Source organism: Micrasema longulum, unplaced genomic scaffold, assembly GCF_059751315.1.
Source record: "Micrasema longulum isolate JH-2025_06_02 unplaced genomic scaffold, ASM5975131v1 h1tg001211l, whole genome shotgun sequence".
NCBI lineage: Eukaryota > Metazoa > Arthropoda > Insecta > Trichoptera > Brachycentridae > Micrasema > Micrasema longulum.
The window spans coordinates 342487-360213 of record NW_028278398.1 but is presented as its reverse complement, the minus strand read 5'-3'; the positions used below and the strand labels follow the sequence as shown (position 1 = coordinate 360213).

At 31.9% G+C, this 17727-nt stretch overlaps 1 protein-coding gene across 1 annotated transcript in view; it reads right to left on the bottom strand.

The window, feature by feature from the left end:
- Positions 1-700: 700 nt before the first annotated feature.
- The window catches only part of LOC148276491 (uncharacterized), a 37216-nt gene continuing 20189 nt past the window's right edge, over positions 701-17727 (bottom strand). Inside the window, exons 7-8 of the mRNA XM_088234170.1 lie at positions 14576-14728; positions 701-1723 (exon numbers count right to left, since the gene is read on the bottom strand). Of these exons, the coding sequence (XP_088090296.1) occupies positions 1543-1723; positions 14576-14728 (334 nt within the window). The 3' untranslated portion in view covers positions 701-1542. The remainder of the gene's footprint in view (positions 1724-14575; positions 14729-17727) is intronic.

Genomic DNA, 17727 nt, shown 5'->3' with positions numbered 1-17727 from the left:
AAATATAGTGCGATGACCGATGAAGCGAGTCAGCGTTTTCTATTGCATCCAATACAACAAGTAAGTCTAACAGTAATGTCCTGTAGTATATTGACATTGTTCCTACCGTGAAGATATGAAGAACAAAGGAACGTGGCCTATAAAGAGACCACAGGGCGTGGTAATGCTCAGTCAGTCAATCAGCGAGTCCCAAAAGCAGCTAGTTCAACCCCTCATCGCCGTAACATTCGAGCGACATTGTTGAATTCATTATTTATTCGCCACGTAATAAATATTAATTAAGCAGCAAACTGGGGTAGGAGCTCCAACCCTCGGAAATTAAATTTTTCAAGTGTATGTAAATTAAAGGCATATTTTACACATGTTTTTAAAACTTTCTTTTTAGGGTGAATCTAAATTCCCTGAGGAATTTATTAATACGTATTCATGATTTTATAAAAACATTTATATAAGGCAATGACTATAAGTGTGCCGTATGTGTTATTTACTATTAAGGATCGACTTAAGTAAAATAAAATATATTTCAAAGTGTCCCTTTTTACTGCAATATTTCTATGTGAGTAAATTATATGTTAATAATTAATAACTATCATCTACAGAGTTAGACGGAAAATATTTCCGTTACGTAATAAGCAATCTAGATACAATGGAATTTGTGTACAATGTGAAGAAGTGCGGATAAGGAAAATAAATAAATACATTTCGACAAATATTTTTTAATAAAAATAAACACACGAAATATGACACAAATACATTTGACAAGGCTTTAGCTAAATACGGACATTTCTATAGTAACAACACCACTTGTTCGAAAAGTAATTTAACCTTATCGTTTAATTTCTGTACCTTGTAAGTGCGAAATAAATCAATCGCTCAATCAGTTAATAAAAACACTTTTTTAGTATCCGATTTGTTGCATAATTAAACGAAAATAAATAACCTATCTCAAAAATATACTCAAATCTGATTACACAGTTTGGAGTAGGCCTCAATTGCCCTGTGCAGATTTTTATTACAAGCGTAAATGTAGTATATTTTAGTAGTAGGTACGTATATTTTATTACGTTAGATTGAGTTTTCAATACAGTTTAGAATCATACTTGATCACTAATGATTAAAAACAAAAAAATAAACACTGAATTGCAGAACAATATTTAACCGCTTTTTTTCTCAAAACAGATGTTGCTGTGTCTGTTTCCAATGTCCTATATTGAAGGTTTAAATCAATACTTAGATTTGACATAATATTATCTCAGAACTAGAAAAATGAAATGAAATGCAATGGCTTACCACAGTTACAGCAATGTTTTGATTTGTTTTTGAGATAATCTTATATTGAGTAATCTTTTTCCAAAGAATTTGAATTGAAAACAATAATAAATATTATGATCAATGTTTTAAAATTGGTTATAATGTGATCATGGTTCGGAAAATTGCTTATTTAATGTAATATCGAAAGATTGTGCGATTAGAAAACTTCTCACGTAAGGTCAATGTTCTAGTTTTTCCGGAGACAGCTGGCGTCTCCGAGAGGTGCACTACCTATCTCTTGTAGAAGTTGGAATAGTTCGCGGGCAGTTGCGGAGCAGGAACCGGCTTCAGGGCGGACCTGGCGACCCTGGTAGAGGGAGGGCTGTAGTCAGGGCTGGGCGTGTAGGGCTCTCGCTGGGCGGCCCGCTCCCACGGCATAAGCTTGGCTTCTGGAGGGGAGGCCGGCTCCTTGCTGAGGAGGGAAACATCGCTAATTGTAATATAATTATCACTGCCTTTCCGCACACATGGAGCGCTGCAGTTGCGCACACATAGATCACGCGATACACGAAGGCTGGCTTATCATTCCTACACTTCAGGTGCCAGTCCAGTCCGGAAAGTTTTTAAAGAGTAATCAATATTCAAACATACTTTATAGCAGTGCTGCAAATGGTGCTTTAACGTCGTGTTACATTATGCAAAAGACAACATTTATTTATAAACTGTTTTCCACAATCAATAAAAAAAATGTAATTAAGACCCGTTTTAGCAAAATACAACTTCATTATTTAAAAAGATAAGAGACAAGACAAACTTAGTCTTGTATTCTATGAAGATTGTAAACTCATGTGACGCAAGAGTAGAATATTAGGAGAGTAGTAAATTTTATCTTGTGTACAAATTGATAACTTAAACCATCCAATGTCAGGCCTTGTTAATACACAAATCTCAATATTCCCCTCGCAAAGGGATTATCCACCTTTTTAAAAACCAATTTTATTTAAATCCTTAATTACATTTTAATCTAAATTCAGCAATTTCGAGACTAACGGTTTTATTCTATCAAAAGTGGCAATTGCCGTTTTTTAAGTAAATATGCCGAACATTTAAAACAAAAAACAGTTTAGAGCAGAGTAGGGGAAGGTAGAGTATGACGGGGTAGGGAGGCAAGATGGGGCCCCGCGATAAAAAACAAAATCTACCGATAACGCCATTTTATTCTCTCCCTGGACCTCATATCAGTGATGCAATCAGAGTGGCGATTCTTAACGTGTTTTTTGTTCACCTTATTTTACCTTGTTTCACTATTTATGACATTGAAAAAAGAATATCGTGATTTAGACGCTAAAAATCACTAACTATTGGATTTTAAGGTAAGATCATAAATTAGTAATAGAGAAAAGGTATTTTATAAACAAAAAGTGTTTAAAACAGTCAGTTTAGATAGTCACACATATTAGAGTGAGGGTACGACGTACTAAAATTAGTTCCAACAGTTTTAATTTCTTAAAAGTATAAAAAAATTAAAAATAATACAAAAAGAGGTGTTTATTTTAATGTTGAATAATTTTAAAGAATAGTTTTAGTGTAAAAATAACAAATAAACTAACTATCGATGAAATAATAACGTTTTTGATAAAATATTTCAATCTGACAGTTTACAATTTAAATTGTCATTTTAAGTCAAATAAGCAAAATATTTTTAGTGCCATCTACGATATAAAAAAAAACTGTTTAATAAACATTGACTAATTTATTATAATTATAGTCGTACTATCAAAATTATTCTATAGATAAAAAAATATATAAAAAAATAAAAATAATACTAAATATAATATTTTTTACTTTTAATATATTTTTTTTTGTTCGAAAGTGATAATTTGATTTATTTTTACATCTAACAAAAAAAAAATATCTCCCGAAATAACTCAATATGGAATGCAAAATATGAAATATTGGCTTGACTCCAAAAAAAGCTCTAAAATGTAGCCGCCGCTATGAACTATGCAAGTATTTACTTCACTTAAATTAACGAATGGAAGAATTGAAGAAATATGGATGTTCAAACATAGGCGAAATGGTGAATGTTACATAGTGTGTAAAGTGGCCACTTTATCCGGCCAATGACAGGTCATAAGCCCTGTAAATGCCTAGACTTCCATATTCCCTTATTTAAGGTATTCTCAATCCCTGTTGTTATTTGTTATTTCACTATAGTTGCACAGGGACAACAGCAGAAAATTATTTAAAAAATTCCGATACAGCTGAAAATGCACCTTATGTCGTAAGGAAGATCCAAGAAACACTACATATGACTGTAAAAATACATGTTACGTAGGCCAAACGGGTAGAGCCTTTAAAACACACATAAATGAGCATATACAATGATTGTCTAATAATAAAGATAATTCAAATTTTGCCAAACATTTAAAAGAAAATAAATATTCATTTGATTTAAAAAATAACGTAGAAATAATTCATATTGCACCTAAAGGCCACAATCTTCACAAACTAGAAATTCTCAAAATTGATAGAATTAAAAATAAACCAGACGTAGAATTACTTAATGAACAGATAACACACGTGCATTCTCCATTACTATACCTATTGTAATATATTTTTAACTAATGACTTTTTACCCTTTGTTTTTCAGAAATCATAATTGATACAAATCATCTTCACGAAGGATGGGACACCAAAAATAATATATATACAATACTTAAACTCATTAAAATAGTATTATATCAAGTTAACCTGAAAAAAAATTGTTAATGATCCTTAAGATAAAAATAATTTTATTTAATTTACTTTCATACGATTTTGAATTTTCTATCCTCACCTCTGTCTTGTGTAAATACACTGAACTCCCTAACAAAGATATCAGTCTCGAAGATGTCTCGAAAGCGATGAAACCAGTCACTGGATATTCCATATTTGAGGATAAAAGTATCCCTCGTCTTTTCTTTCTATTATAAATTACTTTATTAACGTCAAACCTTAAAAGCCCTATCATGCCCCACCTTTTCCTAGTAGCCTGATTTAGAAAATACTTCAAATGAAGAACAATTGGGTGTATTTCGTAGCGTACTAATTTAAAAAATTTGGCATAATTAACAGAAAAAAATCCCTTTTTAATTTTTAGTACCAGGTAAATTAAGTTACTAAGTAGCAAATTTTTCAAATTTCATAAATGTAATGGAACATTTTTTCGTTGTGTGCATAATATTTTTTTTAGTTTTGACTGACGGAAAATCCTGTTTTTTTGTGAATGCCTTATTTGTAATGATTGAAATTTGTTCTCAAATGAAGAAATCTGTATAAAATATTTGAAAATCTAAATTAAATTCAATTACTTTGATAATAAATTTGTAAATGAGCGGAAATAATACTAATACGTATTCGAATGAACGGATTCTTCAATATTCATTCATTGACATTATTCAACCTCGTTCTGTTATTATTTCATTCAAATTGGGAAATGTATTTTAACCGATAATATTTCGAAATGCTTATATGACTCAGTAACATCAGTAAGAAATTTTATTACAAAAGTTAATTTTTTGAAATATTTTTATTTGGAAGTTAATTTTTATGTTTTAAAAGAAGGAAAAAATATAGCTAATAAAAAAAGATTATATTATCATCGGGTTCCTGGCTGGTGACTACAAAATTAAAAAAAAATTAATGCCTCTAATTATGGCAATAAATAATAATTATTTAAATAGTAAAAAAAAATATTTCATATTATATTAATATTTTGAAATATTTAGTTGTTGATTTGGGAAGAGCATTTAAATTTAAAAGTGCCAACTCTCACAAATAGTAAAATGAAGTTTTAAACTTGTGCCAGAAACCCGACGATATGATATACAAGTATCAAAACTACGGCCAAATAAATGTATCTCCTAAGTATTATTAATATTTCGCAGTAATACTCGTAATATTTAAAAATAGACGTGTGACTTTTGATGCATATTGTGTACCTAAGTGTGATTGTTTATATACGTATGAGTGTGAAAGAATGTATGCGTGTGCGAACAGAGTATTTGTGAAGGGTGCATTTATGTGTGCGCCAAAAAGTATGTATTTAAATACACATGAATAAGAAGAAATAATATACAGGTATACATATTTACATACAGATATGCATATACAAAGTATATATTTATAAAGTGATATTTCCTATTGGTTGCGCGAGTTGTTGGTGGGATTGAGTGGTTTGTGGCTGGATGGACCGCCAGTGGATGAAGATTTACCTATTCTACCCATCTTGTGATCTCCCAACTTCCAATATTTGTTTATTCTCCTCGTCTCTATGGCCATAAGCAGCTAGGGTTGCTATGAGAACAATTTTCCATATCCATAGCAACCAGCATCAACAATCACGTTTTTTCTCGCTTGATAATTTTGTTCTGTCAACAACCGCATGCTCATAATTTTATTTGCCAGCATCCACTCGCCCTTTAATTATCTGCCCGCATCCGCATACCTTTACATTTTCTAACCACCGCGCCGCCACATTCATCTATTAGTGAAAGTGCTGTGTTCACCAAAAAAGGGAAACACTGCCCAGAAGCCAGGACTTGGAGATTTTTTTTGACTTCCTAAAGGTAGGGTTTTTGTCTGCTGTAGTTTTTTGGCCGCATTCCACATCTGCCATCATCGCTCAAACGCATTTTTTCTCACCCCGCAAAAATTAACACACACAAACGATTCAGTCAAATAATGGCGGCCTCTGTGGTGTAGTGGTCAAGACGCTTGACTCAGGCACGGAAGGTTCCGGGTTCGATTCCCGGTGAGAACACAAAAATTAAAATGTGATTTTTCTTAAGCCTGGGTGCTCTGTGATGTAATTCACCACTGTAATTAGGCCTCCTGGCCTGTTGTGGTGCAAAAAAAAAAATACCCACGCAAGTTTATAATTGCCAATAATTAACCCATAATGATGTTTTATGGAATGTTAAATTTTCATACCGGTTGATTTGTTTACGTCGTTTGTATAACGTTAAGTTTAATGATTGGGTAATTGTCAATTAATTCTTCCGTAATTTTGTTTTCAAAAGTGTTTTTTGAGAATCTTAATTATTAAAATTATTGCGGTACGTTCTGGGATTATACTGTTCTGTGAGTAATTTGTGTAATATACTCTTTCGTAGAATATAGAAGTATGACGGGCACGTTCAGCGTCACCTCTTTAAGGAACACGGAGCAGTCGACACGCCCGCGCCCTAGCGAAACGCCGAAGAGCAGCATCACGTATAATACCGTTCGTCCCCTTTCGATTATCATTAGGCTTTGAAAGCGACAGCTCACAGAAATGGATATCCGAGCCTTTTTCTCAAGAACTGGAGTAAGTCAAGGCGGATGCTTATCTCCGTTAGAGTTTACCATTAAACTAAACGGGGAAAACGTCGGCTACTACACAATTGTAATGCACCTCGACAATATGAATATTGTCATTTATTGCGACAGAGAGAGAAATAAAAAAATGAAAAGGGAATGAGGGACACTGGATGATATGGTACTATATATATTTTTACAGGGTTTATAACCTGTCATCGGCTGGTTTAAGCAGCCACCATTCTGCCTATGTTTTAACAATCATATCTCTTCAATCCCTCCATCCGTGTGTTATTGTTAATTTATACAGCCAAAACCCTTATTGATGCAATTTAGATTCATCTGATTGAATTATTTCACCAACTAGGCAACGCCTGAAAATATTTTTCAACTTTAATATTTCATCTTGAACCGGTTAGTTAAAGCAACGAGATTTTCCTCGCCTTTCCACAAACATGTGGACAAACTCAAAATATTATAAAACAATCATTCAGACTATATGGTACTCCTAGTCACTACGTATGCTCTAAGACTGCGTTGGTACTATTGGAAACATGTGATAAATACTCAAATGTGCACAATTTCGAATCTCCAAATACGTTTATTAAATCAAGGGTTTCCAACCCCCTTGGAATTCCGGGATGGTTTTAGAAATATGCCGTTAAATTTAAAGATCTATGACTGAATGTTAATTTATATTTGCTGCAGATAGTTTGGAAAGTTGTTGGGAGCAAATAAAAATGGGGTAAGCTTCAATCGTGAAAATGAACGGGAAAAATATAATTTTGAAAGTTGCAAATATTTATCAATCACAATCGCAAATGCATTATATATGAACTTTTTTTGATAATTTGTTTGGATTCTGTGCAAGTAAAAAGTGCAATTTAAAAGTTTTGAATTGCGTAAAATGTACATTTTTACCCTTGTGTGGCTATAACGTCACATATGTCTACATAGAATAAAAGAATTCAAATGCCTCTATTCATTTTTTAAAATAATGAAGTCATATTTTGCTATAACAGTTTTAAATTATATATACTTGAAAATAACATTTTTATATGTATAAATTGTATGTATTTATTTGATATGTAATATATATATTCTTTACTAACTTTGTATACTATGTGGAAATCTGTTATTGGTTCTGAGTTTATACACTATATCTGTTTGTTTACTAAAAATATGTATGTAGAACTGTTGATTTCCCTAATAAAATAAAAAATAAAAAAATAAAATATTAAAAATAAAAAAAAACGGAATATAGAATTAGACAGTTCATACGTACACGAGTATGAATGTAAAAATGTTGTCTTTAAAACCTGTTTTTCAAAATATCTCGTATTTTGCTTGGCCGACAAATTATGTCATAAATTCACCTTTTCCATGTTTGCATCGTCTATGGAATGTTGAGCAGGAATGTTTTATAATAAAAAAATAAATGAAATACTAAACTCAATAAATGAAAACAGAAAAATGGTTGGAGTCTTTTTAGATTTTAGTAAGGCTTTCGATAATGTTGACTACATGTAACGTATAGGCATATGTGGTATTGTGTTACAATGGTTTGAATCGTAATTACATAATGGAAAACAACAAATAGTTATGCAACAAACTAATGAAATGTCTGGTATTCAAGAAACATTTTAATCTCATGGAAAAATTGTAGAAAAGGGTGTACCGCAAGGTAGTATTTTAGGGCCTCTAGTATTTATAATTTATTTAAATGAGCTATCAAAAATTGTTTAAATACACGTACTATTTTGCAAATAACACAACATTATTTTTCGACTGAGATATAAGAGAAAAACGTCAATCAGTAGCAAATTGGTTTGCATCTATAAACTCATATTTAAATACAGAGAAAACAAAAATTATACATTTTCGACCAAACCAAGCATCCCCATTAGATTTAAATAAAACAATCAAAATTTAAATAGTTCAAACAACTTGCGTTGTTCTCTTTTTGATATTAAATTAGATAACCACTTTAACCGGAAAAAACACGTGAAGACTGTTGTCACAAAAATAAGCAGTTATGTATTTGTATTAGACAAACTGAATATAATAGCATACAATGAATGAGATATGTCCACTTATTATGGATATGTATATTCAGTTGTGAAATATGATGTTATTTTCTCGAGAAACTCTACTAATGTACAGGATGTTTTAAAATTTTTAAAAAAATGTGTTAGGAAAATGGTAAATGCTGATTACCTGGCAACATTTAGGCCAATTTTTATTATATTACATTTATTAACAGTGACGGGTATTTATATAATGGAACTTTGTTTTATTGTTAAATTAAGACCTGAATGTTTTATTATACAGGAAAAAATCACTTTCGCAACACCAGGAATAAAAGTCAGTTAAAAATTCAATCGGCGAATCAATAATTTAATTAAACAAAGCAGTCAAAATTTATAAAAAGCTAAAAAAAAAAAAGGAAATTAATTGTTGAAAAAAATTGCCGGAGTGTTAAAAGGGTTTTTAATAAATAAATGTCTCTTTGATAAATGAATATTTGGAAGATGCAATTGAATAAATAAAAATTCTTTCAATGTAATTAATGTATCCAATAGACAACATAATCATTTAAAATATTTTAACGGTTTTGTGTTTTTGTAATTTTTTTATTTATGTTTCAATTCATTTGTGTATTTTTATGTTTTTTTTTATCTTTTAAAATTATTTTTTAGTTTTGTAATTTTCAATGGTTTTTGGTCAGGCTGTAAGAAATTGCTAATCGAAATGAGTCCACCATTTAACCATGTATACTTTTGTTTTTTTTTTGTATGTATCACATAGTATACTCGTATTATGGTAAATGATTTATTATTATTATTATCATTAATAGATTTATTATTATTATTATCATTATAAAATAGTCAGGCAATGACCGATCGACAGTGACAACGTCAAATTTCAAAAATTATATTTTATTCAGAGCTAACTGTACATTAGGCTGAAGCGTCAATGTATGGATCTTTTTTCGGGGAAGATGAGTTTTTTCGTCCGCAAAAATTTGATATTGTGGAAAAATCTTTCCTATTTTTGACCTACGCAAAACTATCAATAGCGTCATTTTTTGGATGAATAATTAATTAATTAGGTAATTTATGTATCGATGTATAATTTCTTATCACAAAAATATAAAAAAAAATCTCCGCTTTCACCAGACTCAATGAATAATCTGATTTCCTAATGTTAAGTTATTTTTATTAACTTATCAATAATATAGATTTTTAATACAGAAATAAAAGACGAGTTAAAAAAATGTATAAACCAATGACCGGTTTTATCGCTTTTGCGTCATCTTCGTGACAAGTATTTCTCGTTTTTTATTACAATAATAAATTACAATGACCTTCCATATTTTTTGTGACAATGCTTGTTGCATGCGAGATAATTCAAATAATCTTGATGTAGTCAATTATGGTGACATTCGCATGTTAAACTTTTTTTTCATCCGTTCAAGGCAAAAAGGAAATTTTCATGATCGCCGAGATGATCATGAGATGTCGAGCTTCGCCTTTGCATGAAGGATGACTTTTTACAGCAAGCTAAGCCGGTAGGTAGACTTTTACTTCAAAAGTGGCCAAAATAAAGAAATTATGATTTGGATTTTCATTGTCATCTATAAACGCAAAACACGGTTTGCTCAAATTGGTCACCTTGCATGTGACAATTTTTCCGACGATTCACGAACTAAATAATCGGGAATTTTAGACTCTCTTAAATTAACTAAATTGCAAGAACGAAGAACATCGACCGATCTTATGACTTTATATAAAATAATAAAACCAATGTTTGATACCCCTGATCTACTGAAATTGATTTCATTCTATGTACCACCTAGATTAAGCAGAACATCTACAATATATTATTGTCAAAATTCTCGAACGGTAGCTCAATATATAACTCACCTATTGTTAGATTACAGAATACCGGGAATGAATATGCATCACATTTTGATATATTTAGTTTATCTCTGCCTAACTTAAAAAATAAAGTGACCAACATATTTTTATCAAAAAGAGCAAATCATCTTCAGAAGATTGGGTTGGAATAGTCATAATTTGATTGATTAATGTATTTTGTTATTGTATAATTTCTTTAAAATATGTATGTATTTCAAGTAATTAATAATGTGTACAGTACGAGTATATTAATATTTCATACTTGATTTTTTAAAATTTTTTAAATATGTTTATTTCTAAGCACTCTTTATACCACATATATGTAAATGGCAGAAATGCCGTACATAAATAAATAAATAAATAAATTAGACGTGTCATTATGGCCGACACGACTATTACATTATATATGTCAGCAATTTGTGGCAATAATCTGTCGATTCTTTAAGTGGTTTGATGGGCATCTTTTTGCGCCATTTCAGCACTTTTCTTGTTTGCCTAGTGTAAGTGACGCAAAGAATATTCATCCATTTGTAAACAAATTTTCCAGTGCAATGGTTCTTCCATTCGATTTTCTGGTATTATAACGACACTGCCATGTTTTCCGGTATTTGCATTAATCCCGTCACGGTCAATTGTTACGAGATGCTCTTTAAATTATTTTTCTTATGAAAAATAACCACAGCCTTTCTGTTTTTTTCAACGTAGCCCAAGTAAACAGACGATAGCTGTTTTATTACATTAACGTTTTATATTGTTCTTCGGTTATTTTCTATTGTGTCCCTATCTTTGCTTTTCTATTTCAAAGGTGTTTTTAACTTCAAAGACTTTTTTTGTTATATTCATTTATTTTCATTTCAAGTGACAAGCTTTCAACACTTTTGTAAGACTGATGGTTGAAATCAACGTTTGTTTTTTTTTCAATATCACGTTTTATTAGAATTTTTCATCAGCGATTTTTTTTAAATCTTGTCCATTCGTAAAATTTCATGACATCTTTGTGTGCAGGTAAAATAATTTCTTTAATTCCACTTATATCCTTAAACAAGGTCAACGAACAAAGAATTTCATTAAAACTGTCGCCCTTCTAGTAAGTAAAAAAGTACAACAGTTTGATTGTACTTCTTTACTGTTTAGTTTGGATATATTTTTAATAAAAAAAAATACTGGTCTATGTAAATTATACTAGCCTATGAAGTTAACATAAACTTAATAGGTAATGTAAAAAACGAATTTCTTAAATAAATGCCATATAAATTCTTAAGCCTTGCCTTCTCAAAAGGCGCATGATTGCGGATAAATTATTTATTCATAATTTACTTAATAATCGGATCGACTTTGCCGGTTTGCTGGCTGAAATAAATTACAGTTTTTCCATTCATCGCACTAGACCACTAAACATTCTATGTTACTAAGCAATGACAAATGCAACGGCAGAGCAGCTCAGAATTCTAAAGGAAGAGCAATTAGTATTTTTTCAAGATTTGAGATGTACGATCTAATATGAAACGAATTATTCATAGATGGCGCTTTTATAATTTTTTATTAAAAATGCCATTTTTACGTTTATTTTCAATGGAAATTTTACAATTTATTCATTTTAACCAATACCATAACAATATAAATTAGGTCTTTTTCACAAAATGGTGTACAAAAAAAAATATAGATAAGTTATTTTTTGCTTTGGACACCATTAAGTGAAAAGGACCAAAATTATATTGTAATGGCGTTTGTTACAATAAGTATAGTGTATTGTTTTTGCAAACCAAGTTTTGTAAAATTTCCATCTAAAATAAATGCAAAAATGCCTTTTTTCAATAAAAAATGTTAAAAGCGCCATCTATGAATAATTAGTTTCATATTTTCGTTTATAATCACCTTAACGACTCAGCTTTTGCTATAAACTTAAGCTGAGTCTCACAATAAAAATATTTTGCGTCTTTTTGAAAAAAATATAAAAATAAGGATTAAGATAAAAACAAAGACAAAAAATACTAAATCTTATATACATATAAAACAAACACCACATTACTCGACAAGCCACACCTCCGCACTTAATATTTCACAAAAATGGATATACTAACACATATAGAGTCACGAGTTACACAATCATATTCTTGTTACATTTTGTTGTCCTGTTTAGAAATTGTATTATACCCGTGCTGGACGTAATTGAGGCTGTGTTAGGTTTATGCTTTATTGTAATAATATCATTTTATTATACTAACATAATTAATTAATATTACCTATTAATTAATAATTAAAGAATGCGTAAAAAACGATTAGATTAAATTGTCGAAATTGACCCTTTAAATAACTTTAAGAAAATATTTTGATGATATCGCGGAAGCTTCCACCCAAATCAGATCTGTCAAATATTTTAGATGCTCTAGTTTGAACACATATTTTTATAAATTATCATGAGAATAAAACTTTGTTATAGCACTGATAACAAAGTTTTATTTTCATAATAATTTATAAAAAAGTGTTGCGAATGAAATTCCGATTCTATAAATAATAACATATTTTTATTACTGTCAGAACTGCGGAAATTGCTTAACCTTATTGCACATCAATGCGAGGGTTTTTTTTGATAAAAAACACAAAATAGCAAATGTCAAATGTTAATAATTGTTAAAACCCGACGAACCTTCAATGCACATTGTATTTCACATGTTGAAAATATTTAAAAAACTTTCTAAAAAACAAATGCTTTTATACAGGCTCGATTTAACTTCCAAGGGAGATTGAGATCTAAATTTATAGAAACACGGATGGATTTGAGAAATAAATGTGGATGTTCCCTGCATCATGACATAGGCTGAATGGTCAATTTTACTTCTTAAAAGTGGCTACTTAAACCAACCAATGACAGGTCATTAAGCTCTGCAAATACCTAGACTTACATATTCCCTTCTTAAATCCCCCTTTGTTGCAACAAATAAAATAAAAGCAATGAATTAAATCTATCATTAAACATGGATTCAAGCATTATATAATCATACATAAAGAATGTAAAGGTATAACTTTTATGAAAACTACTTGTGAAATATTTTTTTTTATTCGTTATGAAAGGAGATAAACGCGATTTGGTAAAACGTTTCAATTTTAGACTAAAGTTAATTTTCGGGAAAGAAAGGGAGGAAATTGGGCGAACTCGAGAAAAGGCTCTCCTTTTGTCATGTAACTTGACGGAAATCAGCTTATTTACATCATTCACGCCTTAGTTAATTCATAAAGTAGGCGGCTGTAAGCCTAATGAAAGCTTTTACTTTTTAAAAACACAGTGTTTTGGTTCACATCAAAATAATTCATTCCTAGAATTTTTTATTTTGAATGCTTTCAAATTCAACGTTTGCAAAAAAAAAGCTTTAAGACAAATTGCAGAGTCGGGTTGTGGTAGGTGGTGGTTTCCGGATCAAAAATACAAATTTCTGTGCTCTGCCATAATTTGATTCCCATTTTCAGCGCAATTATTTATCGCTAGTTGAAAATGGCAAGAAAATTGACATTATATTTTCATTTGATATATAAACAAAAATAATGAACATTTCAAGGAGATATGAATGTTTGGGTATTTACAGAGCATACGACCTATCATCAGCTGGTTCTAGTGATCGCTTGACACACTGTTAAACATTCACCATTTCGTGTCTAGGCGGATGAAGAATACAGTTTCGCTTGAAATAGAATCAGAATCCAGCGCGAGCGTTTTTGCGTTGTGTAGTGGTTGGCGCATCAGCCTACCATTCTCGAGGCCCCGGGTTCGATTCCTGAAATATTACTTCAAATGGCGGTTCGACACTGCAATATTTCACTGTCCCTGGACTGGCGCCTGAAGCGTAAGACTGATCTAGATATGACGCGAGTGGAATGCTAAAGCAGCACCCCATGCACCACTGGGTGCAGATAGGAAAATGATGATGCCTGCGTTTAAACATCCAGTATTTGTGTACAAGCAACTGGAAATATTAAAGATATTTGAACTTGGCGACGAACAAGAAAGTTGTCGAGGAGCAGCGGGTGCTTCCATTGCATTGTAATATCGCGGGTTAAGAGTTCGTTACTTGTAAGAGTTCAGGGCGTGCGTAGAGTTGAGATAGGAGGGGTTGGTCTCGCCGGGGCCGTGGGGGGTCGCGTACGGCCGGGGCTGGCGCAGCTGAGGGCGCTCCATGCTTCCGGCGCCGGCCAACCACTGACTCGACCTCCGTTCGATGTTGCTGAAATAAGTTTACATATATAATGTTAACGTTGACTTTCAGGTTTCGGTCTCATATATCAAACGTGTACAAATATTGACGGCATAAACGGCTCTGGATAAGGGCATTGATACTTAAAAAAACATATTTTGTGTTTGTCCAAGTTTTAGTAGACAAGAACTGGATTCGACCCCTTGGAAGAGTTGAAAATAATATAGATTTTTATTTTCACTTTTTATTTAAAACCAATCGACTGGTATCAATTTAATTTAATTTGTTAATTTGAAAAAAATAACATGCACATAACAAACTTAAATTTAAGGCGTACATATTATAACAAGAAAAAAATACATTAAAGAGGCTTTTGTCAAAGTAGTAGGTGAATTCCGCTTCGGAAAACCCCTTCGGATACACGGAACAGATCAATTTCCAGAGCGATGTTGTCCTTCCAACAGGCATAACCATCGGCCGGTTGGTCCTGTATATCGGAATATGAAACAATCTATTCTGACGCTGCCTTAGGTAATTATCAGGAACCTACGAACTAATGCTCCTAATAAAATAAGGATTATCTACTATACTGCGCAGCAATCGATAAAAATGTGTAGTCAAATACATGAACCTCCTAGTCTTTAAACTGTTGTAGCCAAGCATACCCTGGAGATACTCGGTCGGGTAGAGCCGAGGATAATACCTGCACTCTCTCATGTAGAGATATCTCAGAAACTTCTTTTGGATTTTCTCTATCATAAGAGAGTGCTTCAGTTCATGTGGCCCACAAATCATCGAGCCACTCTCTAGTCTCTTTTGATCTAACGAGTTGTAAAGAGTTCTCAGTACGCAGGTATTTTCAAAAACCCTGGGAGTACGCAGAGCGAATCCTAACATCATTAATGATTTACCACTGATTTCCTCTATGTGATAATGAAATGTCAGGGTGCTCACAAAACTAACGCCCAGATCCTTAACATTTGATGTTCGTATCAGATTCTGGTCATTCTTTTAGTAGCGAAAAAATATAGTTTTTGGGTTATTAGATGAACCCTTATAGATTGGTATATAAACAAGTTTTTAAAAAGCTAATTAAATTCATATATATAAAGTACGATGAAAACATAAGTTTCATATTGTAAATAACATAATATATACGCAACTATTATGGGGAGCAGGATATCAAAATGACATAAACAGACTACAAAGACAACAAAATAAAATATTAAAGTTAGTATATGACCTTCCCTATTTAACTGCAACTAGAGAACTTTTTAAACAAACTAAGCAATTAAATACAACTGAACTCTTTCAACTAGAATCATTAAAATTTATCCATAAATTAGCCACTAATGAAATTGTAGGCGAAGAACTAAAACTAGTAAAAAATTGTAGTCAACATGGACATAATACGAGAATATCAGAAAAATACCATATACAACTTTCTAAAACAAGACAAGGACAATCAAGACTAATGAACCAGGGACTGAAATTATACAATAAACTACCAGACAAAACAAAACAAAAGATTCAGACAAACTTTTCAAAAGATGTAAAAAATATTATCTTGAAAAACAGAGTATAAATGAAAAATGTATATATTATTTTATGTAATATGAATGTAATAATCCGTAAGGGTTTATAAATAAATTTTCAAATGATAAAAAATAAAAAAATAATAAGGAAAACAATGTTTGCAAAAGGAATTATTACTTCAGAGTGACAAGAGACAAGATACCATTGCGCTTTCGGTAAGTTTTATCTTTCGAAAAAAAAGTGAATAATTTATCTTTTGAACAACTCTCATTGCTGGAGGAATACATCAACCGAGTTGTCTTTGGACACTTTATTGTGAAGCCTAAGCTTTCTTGGCATTGGTGAAAAGAAGCAAGTGTTGGTTCTGTAATTTCCCACAACTAGTGGCTTGATTTGGAACGTTGATGTTCAAACACAGGCAGAATGGTGAATGTGTGTAAATAAAATGTGTAATGTGGCCACTTAAACCAGCCAATGACGGGTCATAAGCCCTGTAATTGTCTAGTGATTCGCAAAATCTTCTTACATTACTTATATCGCACATCCGATAAAATGGAGGAATATGGCAAAAAAATTATGTTTGCTTTGGTTTACAGAATAAATTACAAAAAATATTCTTATACTAAAAAAATCTTCAAAATTGTAACTTTACGATTTACTCGCTTTATGGTTATCTCAAATGGATCGGCAGATCATATTTTGACTAATGTTTTGGGCACGAAACACGCCGCTGCCCACCTCGTCCCAAAAACAACGAAATTTGTCCGAATGCACCATCGAATCACTATGTACTGTGGCTAAAGAGATGATTTCCAACGCTGATAGCAACCCCACATTCATCAAATTAGTTGGTTTACGAGTTTGATGTGCCGACCGAACAACAATCTTCCGAATGGTTCTTCGAAAAAGAGACAAAACCGAAGAAAACACGTCATTCTTGTTGTTTTGCTGACTGTATTCTTCGATATTCGTGATGTAGTGCACTTCGAATTCCTTTCATGTAATCAAAAATCAACAAAGAATACTATTTATTCATTATGCGCCCTCTGCGTGAAATGATTCGTAAGAAAAAGCCTGATATGTGGAAGGACAATTCGTGGATTTTAAACCACGATAATGCGCCATCTCATACCGCATTGATTGTTTCGGAGTTTATAGCCGAAAAATAGACTAATGTCATCAGTCGAGCACCGTTTTCTCCAGACCAGGGTCTGTCCGACTTTTTTCTTTTCCCGAGACTAAAATTTCCATTAAGAGGAACGCGCTTTGAGGCGATTGGTGCCATAAAAGAGAATTCGCTGTGAGAGCTACTAGTGGATTTTTTAAAGCTGGCGCATTCGCAATATTTATACAAACATATTGTGTAGTATCTGTGAATAAACCCATGGTATGACATAGGCATTTTGAAAATAATATCTGTCTCTCTCGCGCTCAGGCGCGTTTTTGGCGTGACATGGGCAACTATTGCTTTGTTAGTTGCTAATGAAATGGTA